Source organism: Harpia harpyja, chromosome Z (genome assembly GCF_026419915.1).
Source record: "Harpia harpyja isolate bHarHar1 chromosome Z, bHarHar1 primary haplotype, whole genome shotgun sequence".
NCBI classification, from domain to species: Eukaryota; Metazoa; Chordata; class Aves; order Accipitriformes; family Accipitridae; genus Harpia; species Harpia harpyja.
In genome coordinates this window covers 7,309,932-7,334,009 of record NC_068969.1, presented here as the reverse complement: position 1 = coordinate 7,334,009, position 24,078 = coordinate 7,309,932, and the positions used below count along the sequence as shown (strand labels likewise).

General features: G+C 53.8%; 2 protein-coding genes across 6 annotated transcripts in view; one reads left to right on the top strand and one right to left on the bottom strand.

The window, feature by feature from the left end:
* Positions 1 to 19,511, top strand: part of STAB1 (stabilin 1) — a 61,551-nt gene extending 42,040 nt beyond the window's left edge. For 4 of the 5 annotated variants that reach the window (XM_052777149.1, XM_052777150.1, XM_052777152.1 and 1 more), the window contains 32 exons: positions 811 to 1,006; positions 1,472 to 1,567; positions 2,665 to 2,710; positions 3,413 to 3,492; positions 4,425 to 4,550; positions 5,325 to 5,398; positions 5,749 to 5,823; positions 6,423 to 6,542; positions 7,584 to 7,631; positions 7,751 to 7,834; positions 8,745 to 8,891; positions 9,041 to 9,178; positions 9,783 to 9,842; positions 9,956 to 10,132; positions 10,688 to 10,774; positions 11,271 to 11,417; positions 11,588 to 11,653; positions 12,235 to 12,460; positions 13,138 to 13,287; positions 14,137 to 14,241; positions 14,694 to 14,801; positions 14,983 to 15,176; positions 15,880 to 16,024; positions 16,518 to 16,651; positions 16,999 to 17,164; positions 17,404 to 17,510; positions 17,740 to 17,859; positions 18,258 to 18,410; positions 18,534 to 18,653; positions 18,873 to 19,019; positions 19,190 to 19,318; positions 19,391 to 19,511. In XM_052777149.1, the coding sequence (XP_052633109.1) occupies positions 811 to 1,006; positions 1,472 to 1,567; positions 2,665 to 2,710; positions 3,413 to 3,492; positions 4,425 to 4,550; positions 5,325 to 5,398; positions 5,749 to 5,823; positions 6,423 to 6,542; positions 7,584 to 7,631; positions 7,751 to 7,834; positions 8,745 to 8,891; positions 9,041 to 9,178; positions 9,783 to 9,842; positions 9,956 to 10,132; positions 10,688 to 10,774; positions 11,271 to 11,417; positions 11,588 to 11,653; positions 12,235 to 12,460; positions 13,138 to 13,287; positions 14,137 to 14,241; positions 14,694 to 14,801; positions 14,983 to 15,176; positions 15,880 to 16,024; positions 16,518 to 16,651; positions 16,999 to 17,164; positions 17,404 to 17,510; positions 17,740 to 17,859; positions 18,258 to 18,410; positions 18,534 to 18,653; positions 18,873 to 19,019; positions 19,190 to 19,318; positions 19,391 to 19,441 (3,822 nt within the window). In that variant the 3' untranslated portion in view covers positions 19,442 to 19,511. Of the gene's footprint in view, positions 1 to 810; positions 1,007 to 1,471; positions 1,568 to 2,664; positions 2,711 to 3,412; positions 3,493 to 4,424; positions 4,551 to 5,324; positions 5,399 to 5,748; positions 5,824 to 6,422; positions 6,543 to 7,583; positions 7,632 to 7,750; positions 7,835 to 8,744; positions 8,892 to 9,040; positions 9,179 to 9,782; positions 9,843 to 9,955; positions 10,133 to 10,687; positions 10,775 to 11,270; positions 11,418 to 11,587; positions 11,654 to 12,234; positions 12,461 to 13,137; positions 13,288 to 14,136; positions 14,242 to 14,693; positions 14,802 to 14,982; positions 15,177 to 15,879; positions 16,025 to 16,517; positions 16,652 to 16,998; positions 17,165 to 17,403; positions 17,511 to 17,739; positions 17,860 to 18,257; positions 18,411 to 18,533; positions 18,660 to 18,872; positions 19,020 to 19,189; positions 19,319 to 19,390 lie in introns of all 5 variants that reach the window. The other variant, XM_052777151.1, reaches the window with a different exon arrangement.
* A 2,459-nt stretch (positions 19,512 to 21,970) lies between these two features.
* NT5DC2 (5'-nucleotidase domain containing 2) overlaps positions 21,971 to 24,078 on the bottom strand; it is a 31,020-nt gene continuing 28,912 nt past the window's right edge. Inside the window, exons 11-14 of the mRNA XM_052777435.1 lie at positions 23,740 to 23,826; positions 23,135 to 23,275; positions 22,839 to 22,903; positions 21,971 to 22,336 (exon numbers count right to left, since the gene is read on the bottom strand). Of these exons, the coding sequence (XP_052633395.1) occupies positions 22,075 to 22,336; positions 22,839 to 22,903; positions 23,135 to 23,275; positions 23,740 to 23,826 (555 nt within the window). The 3' untranslated portion in view covers positions 21,971 to 22,074. The remainder of the gene's footprint in view (positions 22,337 to 22,838; positions 22,904 to 23,134; positions 23,276 to 23,739; positions 23,827 to 24,078) is intronic.

Sequence of the window (24,078 nt, the reverse complement as noted above, 5' to 3'; positions counted from 1 at the left end):
AAATGAGGCATGAATGATGGTATTTTGCTTGTGCATGTGCCTTCCCAAATAACTGATGACTAATTGGAGCCAAACCAAAGGGAGGAGCAGAAGGTCTCACAGCTATTATGGCCCCTGCCAGTTTTGTGAAAATGCGTGGTTGGGGAAAACATTTGAAGAGGAAATGGTAAAAGAAAGACTTGTGTGAATTTGAGCTCTTATAGGTATTGAAGCATCTCCCTGGAAAGTTTAGTGGGAATGGGAGATTGAGGAGGAAGGAGAGGGGGAGTTGGACATACAGTACTCACATGCAGAGCTTCAGTCAGCACTTGTACCTCACTGGGCACTTCTGCATCCCTTCGTTAGACAATGTTTCTCTTCATCTGTACTGTCCAACTTGGTCCCATCATGGTTTCCTCGCTCCATGGGTAGATGCAGAAAGAAGTGAAAGCAGTTAAATCAGGCTTCTGAACCAAATCACCTTGTGGCAGAGCCTCTCTCTGACAAACAGAGTATCTTACTGGTGGGACGCACTAGGGACACAGGCAGGAGATAGGCTGGGTGGGCGCAGGACTGAACATTTGCATTGCTCACCAAATGGCCAGTGTTGCTCAAAGGCAGTGCGGACCTTTACATGAAGTTCTGGGCAGCAGAGCACCCCATTTTAAGGGGTTCGCTCTGTCCTACCTGCGCACATCTGGCCCTTTCATGCGTTGTCAGAAATTATGGCTATCGCATAGTTAAAGGAATAGAGTAGCTTCCACAATAAAGCTGTACCTTGTCTGTGCTGCACAAGATGGCTTACCCCAACTTGTTCTTGTTGTTCTCCAGAGGTCCGTCTGCTGCCCCGGCTACTACGGACACATGTGCGATATGTGCCCAGGGAAGCCAGGACAGTGGTGCTCTGGGAACGGGGAATGCCAGGACGGCATCGAGGGCAGCGGAGAGTGCCGATGCCTGGAGGGTTTCCACGGCACTGCCTGTGAAATGTGTGAAGTGGGCCGATATGGAGCTGACTGCAAATCAGGTGACACTGATGGCTATTGCAGCTTGTTGCTACCATCCTGCTTGCAAGGGGAGAAAGCGGCCACGTCTCAGCTCTGGGGAGGGGTCGTGGGAGGGAAGTAATGTCCCAAGACCTCTGAGACAGGGAAACAGCTGGCAGGCCACTGAGAGGAGGACAGCGGGAGTGAGCACTTGTGGTCAGCCAGAGGAGTGGCCCCATTTTTCATCCTCAAACCAAGGCATGACTGACTGTGCTATGCTGCTCAACTTGCTGCTACCCAAACTACAGAGAGTAGAGGTGGGTGGTCTGTTCCTGGGCTTTTTGGCCCGGTAGTGAGGGAACAAGAGCTGATACTCCTGTGACATTTTCTTTATGGCAGTTTGATGCGTTGGATTAGGAACAGAGCAGCCAGCGAAATGGCAGCAAGACTCTGCTTGTGAGACCTGGCTGGTTTGACAGTGATGAGTGTTTGTATTTCCCCTGCAGAATGTGCCTGCGACAACGGCATATGTAACGACGGACTGCAAGGGGACGGGAGCTGCGAGTGTTTCCCAGGGTGGAAGGGCCCTACCTGCCAAGAAAGTACGTGAGTGTGAAGGGGCCTATGGTGTAATATTGCCTTTTTGGCAGAGAAATCTACGTGATCCTCTTCAGTTGCCAGAGCAATTCTGTGTTAGCTGAGCAAGGTGACCACAGTCGCATGTACTTTGCATCCCCCTGAAAGCTTATCAGACTGTGCTAGCTCATTCCTGCACATAAGCTGCATATGCGGTGTGACTTCCCCAACAGCACATGAGCTCTTGAGTTATTTGAGTGAAATTCATATAGAGAAAAGCATAACCCCTGCTTCCATCTCTGCTGAGATTTGAGGCACCTCAGGAACAGCCCCTTGCCCTGGGAGAGAGAGATGGAAGCTCCCAGCCAGATTGGGTTGACCATGACTCCTGTTACTTGCCTAAGAAGGTGGCAGGGCTTGTTTTGAAGCCTCTGAAGGGCCCCAATATGTCTGCTGAGTTGCTTTTTCTGCATACAGATGCACTGATTTAGGTGAGCTCAGGCCATGGTCTGCAGTTCTCAATAAATCTGTCATTGTATGTCAAAGTAATATGTTGGAGATGTTTGTTCCTGGGATTTGGGATTATGATTACCATTGGGGTGGGGAGGAACCTGAGCTTCTAAATACTTTGGGATATTAAAGGTTTGCACACAAAGATTGATTTTGTAGTGAAGTCAAATATTTTGGGGGCATTTAGAAATGGAAAATGAGTGGAGCTGTCCTATCTAGTGTAAATGTAAAGCATGAAAAAAGTTCATCTTTTTGCTTCAAAAGAGGCAAAGCCAAATGGCCCTGTATGTCTGGATTAACAAGGTTTTAGTCCTTGTTTCATTCCTAGCAGTGTGGAGGCCATGCAGATGGGATCAAATTGAACCATTAGCTCAGACAGAGAACATCAAATTCACTCCATTGCAAAGTGCCCAAACATAAATCCCATGACGTTTTCCTGCTGCCACGTAGGACAGGAGAGTTAGCATAACTGCTGGTGTGTCCCATCATCAGTCAGGGCACCACAAGTGTGGCAGTGAGGCTGTTTGCAGGGTCCTTTACTCTAGATGGCAGAAATGGCCCCAGCAAGTGCTAAATTGAAAATGCCAAGTCACATTTGTGTTTTCTCTTGCAGGAATTGAGGTTGACTTATGCAATAACACTTGCCATCAAATGGCCAAGTAAGTAGAGACAAGGGGCTGGGTCATTCTGAGAAAGCCGTGTGAGTTTGTATGTGTTTTACATAGAGGTGATTCTGTGTTTAGGGCTTTGCAGAGGGCTGGGAGAAGGTGCCTACTCATTAAAGATGCATAAATGTCAGTTCCATTCTGGGAACTCTCTTTGGTGCTAAGCTGCATCCAGTTTCCCCAAGGATTTTGTCTGTCTGAGCATAAATTCTTTCCAAGTTCCTTCTGCATGTGTGGATGGGAGAGAGCAGATACTCAAAGGTACTCCAAGTCTGGCCTTATTCATGGAGCAAATCAACCACCCATTTACAAGCCCTTTCTGCCTCGCCTGCCCCCACCAAGGAATTAAATAGGCTGATGGGCTGTGATGACTCCCTCTTGCTGCCTTCTCCATCCGTGATCTAGTCTCCTATTTTGCGGTACCATGACCCAGGCATCTGCATTGTACTATGCAGAAGCACATGGGCATGGTGAAGGTGCACTGTGCGAGGTGTGAAGCCTGTGCCTGGATGCCAGCTCCCTGGCCAGCGTGACTTGAATATTGTTCTGTAAAGAAATACACAGCAACTTCAGGCATGTTCCTCCTGTGGTCATTGTGGTCTCTAACTTGCATGTGCCAGACTTGGATAGTGTTTCCCAGGGGCTGAGTAAATCAGGAGGTGTCGTCAGTGATTCTTTACCCCTTTCTTGTTTCAGCTGCCTCAATAGTTCCGCAGATTCCCCACCTACGTGCTTCTGCTCTGCTGGATACACAGGGAATGGGACCCATTGCACAGGTATGTCCAGCAAGTGTGGGCAAGATTCAAGGCTTGCAAACACCTGTTGAAGCTATGCAAAGACAAGGGGTTTGTTTGTGAAATAAATGGCATGATGTTGCCAGGGGAAAGATCATTCAAATCCTTTTTGTCTCAGCCATCCGCCATGAACTCTGCCATGCTCTGGTAGAGATGTTTTCCAGTCCAGAGCTTTACACAGGATGCTCTTGATATTTATAGAGCCTGCAAGAGGAGATAAAAAGGCAGACAAGTGTAGCAGGGCAGTTCTTATTGTTTGTGGAGAGAGATGCACATGAATGGGTTGTATTAGTTCTGATACAAAGATACAACAATTTCGGCCATGAATCCCTGGAATATGGGTGCTTCAATTCCCTAGAATTTTGTGCTCCTCCTATTTGCTGGCCATGCCAAAATCAGGTAGAAGCAGTGCAGCAGTCGTGGCAAAATGAGGTAGGATTTTGGGATACTGCTGTAGAGCTACATACAAACACAGTCTATGTGAAAAGCAAACAGACAAGAAAAAGAACTCAGAGTGATAAAATTGTAACAGTCATAATACTGGTAGACATCACAGTTTCTTTTCAGTATTTCCCTTGTTTGAAAATGGGGGGGGGGAGGAGCAAAAAAATAATTTACATCATGCAGGAAAATATTTTTTTCTCGTCTAATCATTAGTCCTCAGTGAGCAAATGTTGTGATGGAAAGAATTCTTAGTCCAATTTGCGGTTACTTAAGCTCAGCATGACTTTTGGACTGGCCTCTCTCAGATGTGGATGAGGCCCCATGCCTTTAAAGGACCTACAGTTTCATCGAGAAACAAAGGGATTTTAATAAGATGTTGTGATTTTTGTTAAGATAGATGATCATTCTGGCACAGTTCATCTTTCCTAGATGCTCTGAGCTGATTCTGCTTCTCTTGTTTGGGGTCACAGAAATAGATCCATGTACTATCGATCATGGTGGCTGCTCCATACACGCTGTATGTACTAAAGTGTCTCCAGGAGAGAGAACCTGTGTTTGTAAGGAAGGCTATGCTGGAGATGGGACGCTCTGCATGGGTGAGTGCTCAGTGCATGTTTTGGTGATAGTGGTGAGGCATCATCCATGCAAAGGGGAATTTCAGACTAAAAGCATTAAAATTTCAAGTTAAAGTGTTGAATAACTGAATTGTCCTTTCACTTTGTTCATGCAGTGATTATTTCAAAGCAAGTAATTGCTGGTTGATCTTGATTCGACTGTCATTCTGGTTTTTGTTGAGGTGTATGCACACATACGTGTATGTGTGTACATACATACCTGTAGGTATGTGCCCAGCATTCTCCCAGATCATGTTTAGTGAAGTGGTCATCACTGTCCCAGCACAGTGCCACCCAAAACTGGGCAGAGAGCCCACACTGCCCTTGGCACCTGTCTTGCTGGATGGCCTCAGACCACTGTTTTGGTCTCAAACCAAAAGAGCCCTGAGAGGTTTCTTGCCCTGACGCCTGTCACGGAGAGGTCCAGAGACAGAGGGTGAGAGCAGTCTCCCACAGCGGTGCTCCGAAATGAAGACGGAGCTGTGGGAGAGTCCAGTCCTCTCATATCCTTTAAAGCACACCCAGGCAGGCGTGGGATTTTCTGTGGGCAGATTTATTACAACTGAGACCCACATGCGGCAGTAGAACTTGCAGTTGTACCCTTTTCCTTTGCTATCACAAGTCACTTTTCCACCAAAATGTTTCCCAAGCTGGGAAGGTCCTCTCTGTTGCTTTCCCAGTACCTCTTTGGGTTGCTAATTCCCAGCTGCCTTGAGCAGCCCTCAGCAATAACGTGGCCTTATTGTTTTGCCGCAGAAATTGATCTCTGTCTCGAAAGCAACGGGGGCTGCCACACCAACGCAGAGTGCGTTAAAACAGGCCCACGGAAGGTGAGTATGTAAGATAGATGTCAGGGCAACATTATTATGGAGGTTGTCACAGCTGTGTAATTTTCTTAGAGACAATCCTTTCCATTGCAATGCGCTGCCTCATGTTTATTACTTTCCACATAGAAAAGTTGCCTGGGAAGGGCATGAAAAGATTGCTGTTTCCTTGAAAGCAGATGCCTTCTGTTGGCTAGAGGCTGGACGCAGTCTCAGGTTATGTTTGTTGTCGACACAAGCATGGTTATTCATGAATAGCAATGAGTGCTATACCACAGACTTTCCACCCAGCTCAGCCATTGTGTATTTTCTTTATTGGGTCCAGGTTTCAGACAGAGCATCTGTTCTCCCTCCAGGTTGCCTGCAACTGTCTTCCTGGTTACAGTGGGAATGGCGTGAGCCAGTGCAACCCCATCAACTTGTGTGAACAGGTACATCTGCATTTTGCTGTTACCAGAGGTGAAGGCCACAGCCTTGAAGCGTTCCTTCCTCCCAACAGTTAACGGCAAGAACAGGGTTAGCCTGCTTGTTTAGAGCTGGCTGTGTTGCCTTTTCACATACCAAAGGGATTTCCTGGTGTGTTTGGTTTCCATTGCCTCTCACAATGACCTGCGAGTATGCGGGCCAGCTGGCACTCCCTCTTGTGGGAGAAGCAGTGTGGAAACAGTGACATAGGGTTGGAGGCATCTGGGTTTCTTTCTCTGCATCCATTTTGTGTGGGACATGCTCAAAAGCTTAAGAGTAATCTGTGGTCACGGCATCGCTGCCATGTCAAAATGTCTCTCTGCTTCATGGCTTTTGTCATCACTCTGGGTTCCGAAGTAAGGTGCGAAAGTCTTGTTTCATGGGAGGATTTGGTGCTGAAAAAGCCCTTGAGGATTTGGGTGAGGTTTATTCTAAGGCACTAGGCAGATGGGAGGAATGGTTTCCTTTTCACTGGGCTGGATGTAGTTAGCAGCTCCTGCATGCAAGCGGCCATTCAAGCTGTTGGTGACGCCCCTCCATGCAAGCCTTTTGCTTTTCTTGCTAGAACAACGGAGGCTGTAGTCCATTTGGGCTCTGCAAGTACACGGGCCCTGGCACTCGAAACTGCTCCTGCTCTTGGCACAGTATCGGAGATGGCTTCACCTGCCATGGCAAAGTGTATCAGGTGAGAAGCATGCGCGGCATCTTTCTTTTGTGCTCGGGCCCCTGCCCTGCAGCAAACAGCTCCCTCCCCTCCAAGCGTAAGCTGCAGGTGAGCAGATCTGTAGTGTCATATTGACACTTGTGTGGTGTAGGAGTGGAGACAGGTGCTTTGAGGCAAACTATCCATAAATTGTAGGTGTATTTGGTGTGCCAGCTGTGGGAGACAATCACAGTAAAGTGACTGCTCCAAAGGGAGTCATGATGTGAACACTGCTGCTCTGTCAGCAATGTTGGCCATACCTCCAGGGTGCTGTTTTCTTAATGTTGTAAGCAAATGGGAGTAATTTATTTTTTTTTCCCCAAGTGAACCCACTTCTCCTAGTCTGTGGGATCAGGGCAGCTGTACCCTGTGGCCATGCCAGGACTTGGGATCCAGTCTGGAGGGCTGGTCTATCTCTGGCTCTGTTGCCAATACAGCAGCTGTCCTTGGGCAAACTGGTGATCTTTTCTGGTAATGGCAAATAAAAGCTGTCATCCCCACAGCAGAGCCAGGAGAAAAGACATGACTCAGTTCTGTGCTTCTGCTCTTACTGGAAGTTAGTGTGGTAAGAAGAGGGAGTTTGCCCTGCCAAGGCTATGTCTGCCACTCTGGACAGCATCCCAGAACTGGTAGTGGCAGCACTGTAAGGTTAAAGTGGAGAGATTGTGAAGCACTTGAGGTGTCCCATGAGCACAGGGGCAGTTAAACCTATGAGACAGCTGCTGCAGAAGCAGCCAGCTTTCATCTCTCTCTCTGCTTCATCCTGCAGCATCCTTGATGTAAATGGTCCAGGCAGAAGTCACTGCCTGCTTTGTAACCTCCACATCTTCCATGCCCACAGTGCTGGGAAGGGAGGGAGGGAAAGATCACTATGGTGTGTCAGGAGAACCAGTGTCTCATTGGGGTGGGAGAATGACCTGGAGTGGGAGAATGACCTGGAGTGGAAGCACAGGTCACCGTGCTGACTGGTGAGGAACAAGTGGAAGGGACTTTGCTAACACCAGCTGTTTCTCTTTGTTCAAGGAGCTCGGAAGGATCGAAGACGCATCCGTGTTCTTTAAGATGATACTGGTTGGTGACAAACAGCTTGTCTCTGTGTAGTAAATCCCACTTAGGGTTTTCTGCGAAGGGTCTTGCTAACTGGAACTATGTTTTCTGTTTCCCTTCCCACAAATGCTCTTCTACCACAGGCAGAAAACATCAAGGAGCTCAACGGGGCAGGGCCTTTCACTGTCTTCGTCCCACGGGCAGATTTCATAGGCAACACCACAACGGTAAGTGTCCTCCCATCCCAAGCACTGTCAGGTGTTTGGCAAGCTCCAGTTGTGGCAACGTCCCCTCTGGGGCTGTTCTGTCCAGTAAATTGAAGCAAAGGGGCTGCACTGCAAAGGGTTAAAGGCATCCCCCATTCTCCATCAGTGTAAGAGCAGAGGTTTGGAGGCGGACTCACTGCAGAGACAGTCTGGGCAGGGGTGGACGTGGCTCCTGTTGTAAGGAGACCGTTACTGGAGACGCTGTCTCACGGTCCTCAGAGGCGCTGTGCCAAATCAGTGATGCGTGGTGACTTTCGTTGCCCATGGCTGTTAGGGGCTGGTAACAGCAAGGCTTCAAGGCATCTGTGACAAAGACTTCTTATTCCTTCTCTGTGCCCCAGGCCCTGCCATTCCACTTCCATTAGGCCCTTCCTTCTAGTCCCAACAGTGGGATGTTTGGGGCAAGTGGAGACCTGAGGGAGGAGAGATCCTTATTCATGACTCTGTGAACCAGGTTCTTAACCAACAGCTTTTTGGTGTCAGCGTAAAGGACTATCTTAATACCATCACTGACAAGTCCTGTTGTGCAGCTTCACATCGCTAGTCCCAACGGTTTTCTCATGGGCCCCCCATACACCCGATAAAGGAACAATTCCCAATGACTGCATATCCCAGGTGTCACTTCCTCAAGGCCTATGTGGTCATTTGTCCTCCATCAGGGGACCTGAATGCTGGTTTTGCCAAGCTGGTTGAAATTTCCCAAAGCTCTGAAATGGTTTTGGGCATTCACTGCGTTTTGGGGGGACTGGCTTTCCTGCAGGGATGGGTCAGAGGGGGCCTTTGCAATCCAAGTCTCCCTCATTGGGTCTGGGGGCCTCGCCTGCAAGGCGAAGTACCCCAGTGTGTCCTCATTCTTGTTTTCCGTCTGTAGTTCGAGGAGTGGAGGAGCAGAGGTCTCCTCCGGGACCTGCTTCGCTACCATATGGTGGGTTGCCAGAAACTGCTGTCCAGTGACCTGGAAGCCCAGGAGTCCCTTACGTCTTTATCTGGTCACAAAATAAAGATCACAGCGAAAGAGGTAGTTCTCTGCCACAGTTCCCTTCCCTGTCCCACTTGTCAGGATGTCACTTTTGCTGTCATTTGAAGGCCACTGTGGCTGTGGCAAGTGACTTGCTCATAGGGCGGTGCCGTGGATGTGAATACCTCATCGCATCCCTTCTCTCTCAGAATAGCATCTATCTCAACGAGGAAACCAAAGTGGTCGCGAGTGACATCATCGGCGTGAACGGCATCATTCATTTTATCAACAAGATCCTTATTCCAAGTGACCTGGTGGACCGTAACATTTCCTTAAAGATCTCACGGGTAAGGCTGAAGCAGTGACTGTGCCCTGATAAGCCCTCAGCCCAAGGCCACATGGGGTGCTCTTCCTCCCTGTTCCTAGCTGTGTAGGGCTTGTCTGAGGGCACAGATTTGGCTTGTGAAGGTGACTGCATTTGTGGCATAGCCATATTTGGGACAGAGGGAGCCTTATCCATCACTAGGGAACAAGAGTACTGGATGTAGGTAGGGGGATCACGTGCCATGCCAACCATCACACTCTTTTTCCAGTGCAGAGCAGATTGCAGCGTGAGATTGCCAATGTCTCTCTGCTACTCCTCAAACAAGCGCTAGGAGCTTATAGATCCTGCGTTTTACAGAAGATAACACATTTTCTGTACAGCACAACAGAGTGCTGAAATTCATCCCAGCTCTTGCCATAGCGGTGTCTACCCAGGATGAATCAGAAAAGTGGCGGCTGCTGAATGCCAGCGCTCGCCAGGCCAAATCCATCAGTGTGATGATGACAGAGAGAAACTTGTGTTTAGCTACTGTAGTTGTTAACCGTCTGGTTTCTCCCCTGCATTGCTGCTCCAAGTCCTGGAGGGGGACCTCTTAGTGACAGTTGTTTGCTTTCTTCCCTCCGCAGCAAAATATCACGCAAGTGGCAGAGGCCTTTGGGTACACCATTTATAGCAAGCTGCTGCAGGTGAGCGACCTGACCCCTGCTGCTCTGTGGGGAGGTGGTGTGTACGTGTGTACGTGTGCACGTTTACTTTTGGCTTGTGGCTTTTTCTTTGTATCCCGTCTTATCTCGGACAGGACGCGGAGCTGCTGCCACTGGTTAGTGACCCCCGGCATAGACCCTTCACCATGCTGTGGCCCACAGATGCTGCGTTTAACGCCCTCTCAGAGAAAAGGCAGAAGTGGCTGTACCGCAGAGAGCATCGGGACGTGCTGGCCTCCTACCTCAAAGCACACATGATCAGGGACACAAAGGTAAAAGTGACAACAAACAGGGTTATACCTCCTGAGGCCACATGTGGTGCCACCGCCTGCCTATGGTTACGACAGAGCGACCTTACCAAATATTTTGCTGCTGTAGAACATACAGCATATTAGTTGTCTTGAGAAGACCCAAAGCTGTTTGAGCATTTGAGGCAACTACCGCTTCATCATGAACCTCTGGTGCAGCGTGGCTGAGCTGAAACCTTCTGTCATCAGCTTCTTGGAGAGGCCACATCACCGCCAGAGTGCCACCACAAGGCTCACAAACAGGCTTTTGTCCATAGGGGTAGTGAACAAAGGAAGAGTCCAGATGAGCAAAACCAGGGCCTGCTCACACATGCTGGTGTCTCAGTAGTGGTTCAGGAATCTGGGACTAACCCAGCATAGTTAACACCATTCCACCCACACCGGCTTCACGTGCTCCCACATCACAGTCCCTCTCAGTGTGGCTGCTGACCCCTGTCCTCACCAGGCAGCATCCCGTTAGAAGTATGAACTGCCAGTTTTGCCTGTCTCTCCCTTCACATATTTTTTTTCCCCTCTTAGATTGTTGCTGGTAATGTGCCCCAAATTGAATCCATACGGACCATGCACGGCTCCACTGTCTCGTTCAGCTGCAGCAAAACCCACGTGGTGAGTGATGGCAATGCTGGGCTCAACTTTCCACGGAGCAAGCGTCCCTGGGCATAGCCACGGGGCAACTGATGCTCCATGTTGGTCACCAGCAGAAAGCGAACACAGAGTCGGGGTGCTTGCAGGCTGAGACACCCCATTCCCCTGGCTACAGCTGAGCCTGTAGAGAGTCTCCAGACTCTGGCCAGCTGGGAGGGAAGTGTGGAGGCATGTGGTACCTGCACATGCGCTTCACGATGACCACGTTGCAAAGCCAACCACATGGTGCCATGGCCTTTATGGAGCACGTGTTGCATGGACAGAGGCCATTTCTTAGGATCCTGAGATGGCCATGAAAAGTGGCAATCGGGAAAAGTGGTCAAGGACATGAGCACGGAGATTTTTGAGAGTTTTTGGGGTGGTTGAGAAGTCGTGGCAGCCAAAAGGGCAATTTTTGGGTGGTGCAACCAGGGTGTAGGGTGTGCCAGGATCACAAGTTGCTTTCTTCCTCTGGTAGGGGGAGCTCCTGGTGGGGAACGGCGATGCCACCATCATCCAGAGGCACATGGAATTCAATGGGGGCATTGCTTATGGCATCAATAGGCTGTTGGAGCCACCGGATCTGGGATCTCGGTGTGATGAGTTCAGCTTTGTTGAGCTGCAGGTGAGCACTTGCGATGAGGCCGATGAGGATCTGTGCCACCTGTTGAGCCCCATGCCTGGGAAGAGGGATGTCAGGAGGGCTTGCTGCTTTTCCTCGGCAAAGCTCCGAGCAGCCGAGAGAGGCAGAAGCACATATTGAGTTGTTGTGAGGTTTCTTTCTCCCCTCTACAGGGATCTACAGAGAGCTGCGGACTCTGTGGCTTTGAGCCACCCTGCCCTGCTGGCTCCGTTCAACGGGTAAAGCTCACAGCTTTGTCACCAAGGAGGCCTGTTACAGGGCTGATGACAATACCCACATGCCCCTCGTGTTTTAGCAGCAAAATGAAGGCACACCTGCACGTGACGAGTCCCTTGACGCGGTCGCATTGTCCATGCCTGGCCCCAAGTCTCGTGGTCCTGTAGGGCAGGAGCTGGGCTGGGCAACGTGGGGTCAGGGTCTCCAGTGGTCTTTGCTTAGTCAATCCGTATATGGGTGACAGCGGCTGCAGTGGTCCCTGCAGCAGCACTGGGGGCTTCCCTGGGTGATTTATAGCAAAAGAGCTTGGCCTGGCCGCTGAAGATGGACCAGGGGTCGGGTGGTGAGCAGTCTTGGGGGGCAGTGGTTGTACCCCACTCTCACTGCATCGCCTGTTGTCTCTCTCTGCCGGGCTTCTGGCATGTCCCTGAGGTACATCTGTAGCTCCTCTGCCACCAGCCCCATCACATGTTAGGAAGCCTCTGTTACTTCTCATAAAACTGAATGAGTGGCAGAAGAAAAGTCAAGGTGAGACGTCAGTGACCAATGTGGCAAACTCTGTGTTTTGCCTGTTTCCTCACAGGGGGAAACCAGGCGCTGCTACTATTACGGAAACCACCTGTTGAGAAACACTTTTCTGTTTCACCGCAACTCTCTGTTGCGGCCATCCTGGCCACCCTCCCCGTGGGACCCCTTCAGAAGACACTTCTCTTCCAGGGGGCCTCTGAAACGAGGCTGCAGGAGGAGCTGCGTTTCCACCCAGTGGGTCCCTCAGTGCTGTGCGAACCACTATGGCCGTGACTGTCAGGGTAAGGAGCCGCGCGACCCTTTCCCACCCCGGCCCTTTCTCTTCTGGGAAGACGGCATTAGTGGTTCAGCGCAGACGTCTGGCGTCCATGAACGTGCTTCCCTGGACAAGGGTGGGCAAAACCTCAGGCAGGGAGCTACAGTCTGTAGAGGCTGCAGGGAATGATTCCCCTGGGAGCGTGCGTGTATGGTATCCTAACAGGGAATTCTCTTTCCTTGGAGAACCCTTTGTCCCCAGGGAGAGCCCTGGGCACAGGGCTGCTGGGGGTGGCTGTCAGACGTGTCACTCACCCCTAGATGTTGCCGATGCTCAACCGTCCCCTGGCATCTGCCCTCTGCGCTTTGTGCATGGGCAGCTTTTGTGTTCTTGGATGAGTCTCCTGCCAGGTTAGTGTGGGGCGGGCCAGCACAGCCTCAGCACATTGCAGCAGAGGGTCTTCCCAGGCTGGAAGCTATGCTAAATTTGTCCCTCTTGCCCCTGTTCCTAAGGTTTATTGTCATGGGCTGTCCCCAGCACTCACTCCCCAGACTGCCAAGCAGGCTCTGTGGTCCGAGCACCCCATAAGTGGCAGCTCACGTGGCACCTGGTGTGCAGGCTTTGCACGGGGGCAACGGGTGGCTTCCCTCCAGCGCAGGGTCACTTTGTCACTGTAGCCTCACTAAGGTGCCCCATTTGCAGCATGCCCGGGAGGGCTGGAGGCACCGTGCGGTAACCGTGGTACCTGCGACGACAAAATCAGTGGCTCGGGGAGATGCAACTGCAGCCAGGCTTACATTGGGACCAGCTGTGAGCTGTGTGCGCCGGGCAGATACGGGCCAGAGTGCCGAGGTAAGGGGGAAGCTGTGGGGTGCCAGCAATGCAGAGGGTTTGTGCAGAGGTGGCTGTGGCACATGGTGCTACTTGGAGAGGAGGTGGGTGCTGAGCAGCCTACAGCACGGGAGTCAGCGCTGCCACGTTCGCACCAGTCCCCACAATACTCGGGTTAGACTTCTGGGGCTGGGGACATCCCTCCCTCGGCTCTTGGCCGGGCAGCCGTTAATCCACCTATAGTTTGAGAAGGCTGGGTGGCACGTGCCAGGAGCTGTGGCCAGTGCAGCTGTGCTGCTAATGGCCTCACCTCCGTGCCAAGGCTGCGGGGTCAAAGACCCCTTCTCGTTTGTCAAGCACAGCTGAGCGCCCCAGTGTGGCAGAAAGTATTAAGATGTATTTTTGAGCTGGGGTACAAATCCGTAAGTAAGTTGTGATGAACCCTGTACAGAAGGAGCATCTGCTGGGACATGATCAGCAGGGACCTGTGCCCCTGTGAGGCAAAGGGAAGGAAAAGGGAGTCCCCCATCCTCCCATCCCAAGCTGGGCCTTACAGGGTCTCCAGGAATGTTTTTGATGGCTGTATGTTTGCAGGGACTCAGAGTGAAAAAACGCATCTCTAGAAATGCCCAGGGGAGGGGAATGATGGGGGTTTGTGGGTGCAGAGAGGTTTCCCCTCCCCTGTGAAGGGTGCGTGTTGCAGAGCCGGCGGGCCAGGGCTGGCAGCGGCAGGAAGGGATGCGTGCGTACTGCCGTGCTTGCCTTCGTGCACTGCCCACACAAGCCACGTTTCTGCCACGTGGCTGTCCTGTGGCCTTTCACTGCCACCAAGGCAGGTGCCGTGACAGTGGTTTTATCCATTCTTCACAGAGTGTAACTGTACTGAGAACGGCGTGTGCAACGGAGGACTGCATGGCGACGGCTTCTGCTTCTGTGCCGAGGGCTGGGCTGGAGACCGCTGTGAAATCAGACTAGGTGAGGGATGCCAAGCCCCACCACCCACTATTCCCTGGGACCCAGTGCCATATGGCCTCTTTCCCAGTAGCTGCATTGTTCAAGCAGCCAGTCAGAAATATCTCCAAAAAGGAGCTCTCAGCTGCAGGGCTCATCCTGAGATCTGGCCCTTGCTGTCGAATTTCACGAGGGTTGGGGTGGTGAGGAGGAGGAGGAAAGCACCGCTTGATCACGAACAAGTCCCTGAGCTCAGAGATGCTCCACGAAGAGCTTGAGGGTGAGGCGAAGGCCTGAGGTGTATCTATCTGATGGAGTAATGGTCCTCTGTATCTGGGCAAGGCATCTGCAGAAAAGCACAGTGGGAGAGAGGGGCGAGCGTGGGGCAGGTGGCCTGGGGCAGAGGCTGGCCATGGCAGCCATGCCTGTGTTGCAGCCCTTAGATCATTCCTGACCTGTGCGTGTTCTGGTTTCAGTCACGACGCCCACCTGCTCTCCACCGTGCCACCCCCAGGCCGTCTGCCGCTCCAACAACCTCTGTGAATGCAACCTGCACTACGAAGGAGATGGGAGAACGTGCTCAGGTAGTGGGGGAGCCACGAGGGGCTTGGGTGGCGGGCGAAGGGGAAAGCAGACAACATAGCAAGACAACAGGTGACCATCTCCTGATGGCCACATTGGTGTGACAACTGGCAGGACAGACCGACCGACCACCAGGACACCTAGCAAGATGTTTTAGTTAACCTAACGCTTTTATCCCTGCAGTGATCGACATGTGCAGCCAGGACAACGGGGGGTGCGCCAGGCATGCAGAGTGCATGCAGGTTGGTGTGAACGTCTCCTGTGCCTGTGCTTCTGGGTACGGAGGTGACGGCTACGTCTGCGACCCCATAGACAGGTGTGCGGACGGCAGGAACGGGGACTGCAGCCAGCACGCCAACTGCATCAGCACCGGGCCGGTGAGTACATCCCCTAGGTCTGGGGAGATCTGCATGCCTGGGAGAACAGTGCAGGTGGATGCTGTGGGATGCTTCAGGCTGCTGGAGGACAGTGACGTGACAGTGTCCCCTGTCACTGCAGTCCCCAGGCCCGCCCCTCCTCTCCAGTCCTCTCAGCTATTGCGCTCATCCTGCAGGTCCTTACTGCCAGGCAGGGGCCATGCCCTTGGTCTGCTGCCATGCCCTCAGTCTGCTGCCTGGCTCTGGTGATGGTCCTGCTGATGTTTATACTAAGGCCATTTTTCCCCATCCCTCTGTCTAAGGGGCATAAGCTGTGTCAGTTGCGGCATTTCTGGACTGTTTTGGGGGGCTCTGGGATGGTCCTTTGAGGACAATGCCAGCCATTTTTGCAGAGGAACCAGAGCTGCTCACTGCAGGCCAGAAGATGGGACTGGGAGCATGACGTAGTCCAAGAATCACAAGCCGCATACCTCAAAACTCAGCTGTCTTTCAAACAGCATGTGACAAGGATTCAATGTGACATTTTTTGGTTTGTGTGCGGTTGGATGTGGGGTAGGACAGAGGCCATCCGGCCTTTCATAGCTCTGTCATAGTCCTCGCAGGCTGTAGAGGCTCATCCCCACCTTCACAGGGATACAAGGATCCCCAGTTGGCATCTGTGTGTTTGTACTCACACAAATGCCATCCTTTCTTTGTGCTGCAGAATGAGCGGCGCTGTGAGTGCAAGCAGGGCTACGTTGGTGACGGGATCCAGTGCCTGGAAGAGGCCGTGCCCCCCACAGACCGGTGCCTGGAAGACAACGGGCAGTGCCATCGGGAGGCCATTTGCACCGACCTGCACTTTCATGGTGAGTGTGCGCAGCCCTGCAGTGCCGGGGATGATGTTCCATGGAGAAGTCACACTCCCTCATCCTTCACCTTCTGGTTGGGGCACCCCTCGGGAGAGCTGGACGGTGGGACAGCCAAGGGGCCGGGGACTCGTCTCTAGCTTTGTCTGGTTTTCACAATCCCCTTTTCCCCTACATGTCATACGGGGAGGACGAGCCGTCCTTGTCTGCTCCTGTGTGACGCATAAGATGGCCTCTGGTGGGTTTACACGGCCAGTAAGCACTGACTACCTCGTGGAGGGTGAGAAGCTCAGAGGAAGCCATGCTGCATCCCACCTCCTCCTCACTTGAGCATTGTCCACATCCCACCCTCCCATGCAGCACAGAGCACCCTCCGTTGGCAGTGCTGTCTGTGCTCACACAGGGGACCCACGCGACTGCCCTAGGGAGGCTGCTCGCTCTCCATACCACTCTCCATACTGTACTGATGCTCCCTGGCCTTGGTATCTTGCAGATAAGACTATGGGCGTATTTCATCTGCAGTCACCCCGAAAAAAGTACGACTTCACTTACGAGCAAGCTCAGAAGGCCTGTGCCGCAGAAGGCGCTTCCCTGGCCACTTTACAGCAGCTCTCGGCGGCACAGCAGGTCAGGGCAGGGATGCAGAGGTCGAGCAGGGGCTGGCTCCATCACCTCGTGGGGTGGGGACACGCAGTGCTTCTCCTTGGGGCTGGTCCAGTGGTAGCGAGCCCATGACATGTGGGTGGGTGACCTCTCGTCCCCTCGGCCAGGCCCTGTTTGCTCCATCTACATCCATGAACCCAGGAGGGCCAGTGGGTCTTGCCAGTCACATTGGGGCGAGAGCTCTGGCAGTGCCCAACTCTTTAGGTGTTGGGGGATGTCGGATAAGGCTGCACAATGGGAGCGTGCATCAGGGTGGAAAACCTGGGCCAAGGATACTATTTTTAATCTAATCATTCATTTTCCTCTGCTAGATGGGATTCCATCTGTGCTTGGTGGGTTGGCTGGACAATGGCACAGCCGGATACCCCACGGCCTACCCCAACCCCAGCTGTGGGGCTAACCGAGTGGGCATCGTGGACTATGGCTCCCGAAGCAACCTGAGTGAGACCTGGGATGCGTTCTGCTACCGGGAGAAGGGTAAGTGGCGCGAGCACATTTCCTGGGGTCGGTCCCGTTGGGCACAAGAGGCGTGTCGGGGCAGCAGGCAGAGAACTGCCCTCGGAGCATGAGGCGCGGGCAGGCGGGCACATCCCCCTCTCCCTATGCCTGTGCCAAGAGGGAACGTGATGAGCGGTATCCAGAAGCCAAGGGAGAGGTGGTCAGTGTAGCCAGCATAGGTGAGTCGAGTCAAGTCACATCTTGGCGTTCCTTCGCAGATCTGACTTGCACCTGCCGTGATGGGTTCGTGGGAGATGGGTATTGGTGCAGCGGCAAACTCCCTGATGTGCTCGCAGACGACACTCGCTTCTCCACCTTCTATTCTGTAAGCAATGGTCTCCTGGTTCTCTGGTACACCAGCAGCCAGCAACGAGGCAGAGGGAGGGATCGGCCATAACATGGAGAAGGGGTGGTTTGGTCTGCATGCGGCGTAGAGAATACAAACACAGAGGCATTTTCTTTCCGGGGCTGGGGGATGTTTCCTGGGCTGGGGAAGGTAACAGCACTGAGCTGCCGGCAGTGTGCTGATGGGGAAGATCTCCCATCTTTTCCAGATGTTGCTCGATTTTGCCAATGACACAGAAGAAGGACTGGATTTTTTCATCTATTTGTCTGATGACTCCGCTCCCAAAACTCTCTTTGTCCCTCTGAATTCTGGCTTCGCAGACAATGAAGTAAGCAAGCAGGGATGAGCGGCCGCTCGAGGGCGCATGGAACGAACTATCAGAGCCCCAGAGGAGAGTAGGAGCCCGCCAAAGCTGGCATGACGGTGATGTGAAATAGAGTCTGGGGAAGGAGGAGGAATTTAGGTCAGAGGGGACCGCTGGCGGTCTCAAGTCCAGCCCCTCACTCAGAAGAGCCATTTAGGTCAGGTTGCTCTGAGCCTTCTCCAGTTGAGCTTTGACTGTTTCTAAGGATGGCGATCCCCCCCTTCTCTGCACAGTAGTTTTGAGCTGTGTTGCCCATGAACTGAGCTGTCTTGTGGCCGTGGAGAGGGGCTGCACACAGCAGGAGGGAAGGGGTGAGAGCCAGCTCAGCCGCTTCTCACCCCTGCTCCCCGTTGCTTTTTCAGACGCTGACAGGAGAAGAACTGAAGCTCCACGTGTCCTCCAGCAATGTTGTCCTCTTCAGCTTCAACCTCACAACGGGCACCATCATCCCGTCCCAGTCAGGATATGACCTCCATATATCAGACCTCCCAGTGGGGAACAGTACAGAGCACTCAGTAGGTTTAACCTCGGCTGAGGTCAAAAAAAAACCCCGCAAGTTTTCACCACATCTCTTTTGAGACAGGGAACAACAGGGAGGCTTTCCTGTTGGGTGACATCATCTCTGTCCTGTGCTGTAGGATGCCAAGGGGATCAATGACACGATGATTGTGGAGTGGGACATCATAGCTTTCAACGGCATCATTCACGCGATTGCAGAGCCGCTGAGGATCCCACCGCCCATCGTTCATCTTGGTCAGGTGAGCGTCCGAGGGCACAGACGGGGAAGAAAGGTGCCGAAACAGCTGGCGCCAGGCCTGGGAGCAGGGACAGGGCGACCGAGTCATCCCAAGGACTGGCCTCGTCCTCCCTGCTCCCCCGGCACGGCTCGCTTTGGCTGGGCTGCCCACGGTCAGCAGGGTGGCCGTGCGGGAGATCCCGTCGCTCTGCCGTAACCGGGCCCCTGTTTTTCGCCGCAGGTGAACGGCGAGGCGCCGGCGGCAGCCTCCGTGGCCACAGGGACGCTGTCAGCGCTGTGCTTCGCGCTGGCGCTGGCTGCCGGTGCCGGCGTCGCCTACTACTGCGTGAAGAGGCGGCGGCGGGAGGAGCAGTTCGGGTATTTTCAGGTGAGCGCAGGCGGCAGCGGCCTCTCTGGGGCCGGGGCAGGTGGAGGGAGTCCGGGGGAGCGCAGGTCCGCCGCGGCACGGCGCGGTGCGCTGAGCTGAGGGACCGGCGGGCCGCGGCGGGGACGGGGGGCTCCGCCCGCGCGGAGCCAACCCCGCCCCGCCCCTTCCAGGCGGACCTCCGCGCGGAGGAGGAGGAGGAGGCGGGGCCTCACGCCGCCAGGCCCCGCCCCCAGCGGCCGCTCGTCGCCATCCCCAACCCGCTCTACGGCGGCCACGCCCCCGACTACGAGCCGCTGCAGGTGAGCCCCGGCCCCGCCCCCGCCCCGCCGCCGCGGGGGGCCGCCGGTCTGACGCCGCTCTCTCCCCCGCAGGACGCGCTCCTGGCGGAGGCCGGCACCGACCGCCCCGCCTGCCTGCAGTGAGCGAGGGGCCGGCCCCTCGGCCCCCGCCGCGCCCCGGAGGGCGCGGAGAAATAAAAGCGCTCAAGCGCCACCGCCTCTGCCCCGATACACGTTGCCCCCACGCTCCCCCCCGCCGCGGTCAGGGACGAGTCACATCAGTTCCTCACCTCCCCAAACGCCCCTTTTGCTCCATCCCCGTCCCGTCTCGTCCCCCCCCGCCTGGCACTGCGGCCATGAGGGGCACAAGCTGCTCCGCGCTGGACACCGCCGGCCCCGGTCTCTGGGACACCCGCCCCAGGCTCCTCCTTGGTCGTGCACCCGGAGCTGCACCCCGGGGCAGGCAAAGGAGTGGAGACGACCACCACACCCTTGCAGTGAGTTGGTTAGTCAGTTAGTTAGTTACACGTGCTGCAGACTTTTATTGAGCCTTCACACTACACACAGCACAAAGACGTCAAATGCCACGTGCGCGTACTACAACCATTTGATTAGAGCAGCTACGTTAACAGCAATCAATCGTTCAGGCCACTGAGTCAAGAGCAAGGCGTTCTGAAAGTCTGTGACAGGCTGGCACAGAGTACAAAGATGAGGCAGTGAGACACAAGTAACAGACTGACAGGCCAGCCTGGCGCACCGCAGGGGAGGAACATGCAGGAGAAGAGAGAGAGACCTGTGTGTGCGTGTATCTCACTGAGGGTTGCCGGCATTTACACCTTATACTTCAGCACCTTTCTCTGAGGAGTTTCCTGGCAGAGCGTCCCCTACACTGACCTGCTTCCTCTCCCATGGCTGCCCTCCACAGTGACAACACTCAGCCCATACAGCAATTGCCACAGCCTACAAGCAACCTGTGCCTGCCCCTGTGCTAATCCCCCAGCCTCCCCTATAAACCAACAGCCCTTACCTGCCACGCAGGCACACCGTGCATCCCAAAGACCCATCACGTATACTCTGCAGTTACCCATCCATTTCCTTGCCTGCTCACTGCCAGACCCAGCACAAGAAGTGCATCCATTCTCTGTTCCCTCTCGCTCCTACCCGTCACCTCAACACTCATTGCCCTGCAAGCAAGCTGGCACTGTCACCCTTGTTGCCATCTGCAAACGGTGCAGCAGTGAGAGGAGGAGGAGGTGGAGCAAGGCAACCAACCTCTCCAGAGCCTGCACCAAGAGCTCTGCCTTCAACCATGCCCTGACTGCCCCTGCATGTCTGTCTCCCGTGGGAGCAGCCACATTACTTACTTATCATCTCCCGCATGCTTTGGGGCCCTCAGATCATACACTCCTCCGAGATGCCTCTTACCCCTTCTTCATCCCATAGCCATTGGCTTCCCACACACCCGACTTTCCGATGGCATGACCTTCTGTTTCCAAGGGCCAGCCAGTATCAGGGTGGCACAAACTCTCAACAACCCCATCCCACCTGACTGCCACTTTCCCCCTCCCCAACACCCTGCCTGTCCCTCAGGGCAGTCAGAAGCCTGGCCAAGAACAGCATGGCCCTGAGCTGCGTGAAGAATCTACTTTCTGCCCCTCACATCCAAAAGCAGCGCTGACCTGTCTGGGCCTCCAGGCCATCACCCTTGTCCCCGGTCCTCTACGCTCTGGCATCACTACTATCACCTCTTTCCTCTTCCTCCTTCTCAGGAGGCACCACAGTGGTTTGCATGGCCATGCTCCCCTCTCTGACCCACAACACCCAGCAGCACTTCAAGCTCACATGGCCCCAGGGCATCCTCACCAGCCCCTCCATACACCTTCAGCCACATCTCAGCAAACACAGGTGGAAGGCCGGCACCTCTGCTGACAACCCTGCACATCCCTGCGCAAGTCACAACAGACACATCAATTGCCAAAATAGTGATGTTACATGGTACCAAAGCCAAAAAATACTGACAGCGGATGGCACTAAGCTCACTCAAAAACCAGGCGTGTCACTGAACACTTGGTTTTAGACCTTCTGACCTACTGCCACCCAGCTCTCACAGGACTTGCACGTCCTGCACATTTAACTAACAGTTACCTACAAGAGTCACCAGCTGGACAGACCAGTCTGGCGAGGAGCAGGATGGGGCTCAGAGCTGCTGGTACCATTCTGGGTAGGTAACACTGCTGATGATGCTTTGTCATCTGTGATGCATTCACTGATGTGCTTCACTGACTGCCCCGTTGGCAACCCTGTCCCCTCACTGTCTACCTGCAGAATCACTCACGCCATAGTACCCAAGGATACCGGGGAAGCTACAGCCCTGACACACCTTGTAACACCTCATGTGGGAGCCTGCGTTGTGCTCACCAAGCACCTGAGACTCAGGAGTCCATTTCTGAGCCACTTTTCTGGCACAGAGCAAGAAGCGGCAGCTTCCCACCACCAGCACTAGCTCTCCTTCTCACCTACTCCTACAGAGGACTCCCTACGGCTCACTTTTACTTACTTACTTACTTATGGCCCAGAACAAGCACCCATCCTCTGTCCAGCCTGCAACGCACCTCAGGGAAAGGGATGGAGCCAGTGAAGGGAAAAAATAAACACACCATCTACACACATACGTAAGTGTCAAACGCCCTTTAGTGGTAGACAGAGGTGCTGCTGGCCGAGCAGCCCGGCCCCACGTACAGACCCGCAGTGTGCTGTTGCCCGGAGTACCTGGCCCTTCACCGGATATGCACCATCTCCTCCAGGAAGGGGGTTTTCATGCAGCCTGTGCAGAGCTGATCCATCCAGAGCGGAGCCTCATGCTGCAGAGGGGTGCGCCGGGGGTAGAAGGTGAAATTCACATCATAGTTCAGCAGGCAGCTGATGGATGCCATGTAAATATCAGAGAACCGCACCAGCCGTCGAGAGAAGTACGTGGGGTTGTGGAAGGTGCGGAAGATGCTTCCAAACTGGGGGTTGAACAGGTTCTTCGTCAGTGACCTAAGAGGAAAGAGATGGTGCTCTAGATAAGAGGCCAGGGTCCCAGGTTCCTCCTCCAATCCCTTAGCTCTGGGCCACCCCATCCCCAGAACACATTTAGGGATCACCCCAAGTACCTTCCCACTCAGGCTGCAATGCAGACCAGCCTCTGTACAGTGAGACTGTGACGAATATTCACCACACTTCTTTTACTCTTCCTTGTTACCATACCTGTTACGGGCAGGGACCCACCCGCAGTGCCAGGACCTGCAGTAGCAGGCAGCCCATCAACCCCCCACCAGCACAGGGTGACACCAGCTCCCCTTTTCCACCCTGCCTTCAAACCTGTCCAACCTCCCAAGCTGCAGGGCTGCGCTGCTGCATCCCGCCCAGACATGGGACATCAGGGAGGACCACAGCCCAACAGCTGCAGCACCACTGTCCCCACATCAGGTTACAAAACAGACCAGTGCAGGCCTGGGAGCCCCTGAGAGACTTCATGAGCGAGGGGGACAGCGCTTACCTGATCTCTTGACGTTCCTTCATCCACTCCAGCAACACTTGCTTCGACTCCGCATCTTGATACATCTGCAAAGACAACAGCAGAAAGCACCACATTGCATCAATCCTGTAGGCTGCACCTCATCTCCCCCCAGTTTCCACCGTAACTCACAAACCCACAAGTCTGCTGCACCAGGAGGATGAGATATTTTTGAGAACACAGGCAAGATGGTACATCCCGCGATTCCCATGCTAAGCCCAAAGCGCAGACTCAGAAGGCAGCATATTACCTGCCCCTCTCAGACAGGAGCTGTTTACCTGCATTCTCTCCAGCAGCCCCGTCAAAGCCTGCTGCCAGGTCAGGGAGTGCATGTACTGCTCTGTGTTTATGATCCGAATCTCTGTCTCCAGTTCAGGAACAATGGCTCCAGTCCTCCAGCCGTGACGCAGCATGAGGTCCTAGAGGTCGGGGTGAAAAAACAACCAAGAATTCAACATAAAGATGGAAAGCAAAACACAACCCTGTTTCCTAGAAGAGTGGTCTGTTCCCATTATAGATTCTCAGGGGACAGGCACCCATGGCCCATGCCATGGTAACACCCATCTCCCGGCCACCAGCTGTGGCAAACGTTGGAGTCACACAAACTGCTCTCAAGTTCACAGACCAGCAGATGTTCTTTACCTGCAGAAAGTACTTCAGGAGCCCTTTTTCCACTGCTTGATTCTGTGTGACAGCAGAGTGGGGATGCTTATGCGTCCTATGTGTGCCCTGAAAGCTGCAGCCTGCAGAGCACCCAGTACAGCATACTGGAGACCTGAGCACTCGGCGCAGGGCCCTGCCTTATACTCCAACACAGCTGCAACCACAAGAGTCACACAGACTTGCTCCCACCTCACTGGAGAGTAGAGACCTTTTCACTTACTGCAAGGTCGCTGTACAGATGGTCACCGAAGTAGAGCACTTTGGACCCACGCCAGCCTGTCAGCCTCAGAAAATCAAAGAGGTTACCCTGCAAGTAAAAGGAGCACAGAGAGAAACATGGTTACAGGCCAGATGCCTCCATCCTCACCGCATGGTACTGGGCAGCCACCCCAACAGCGCTGTCAACGCAACTGGATGTGCCACCTTACTGCATGCAGATGTGAGCACTCATGAGATTTCAACCTGCTTGCTCCCCCACCATCTGAACCCAGAGGTTTCCATCCTTCCCTACCTTATTTCACTTTCTTCCCATGTGACAACCCTCCTGTACATGCCACAG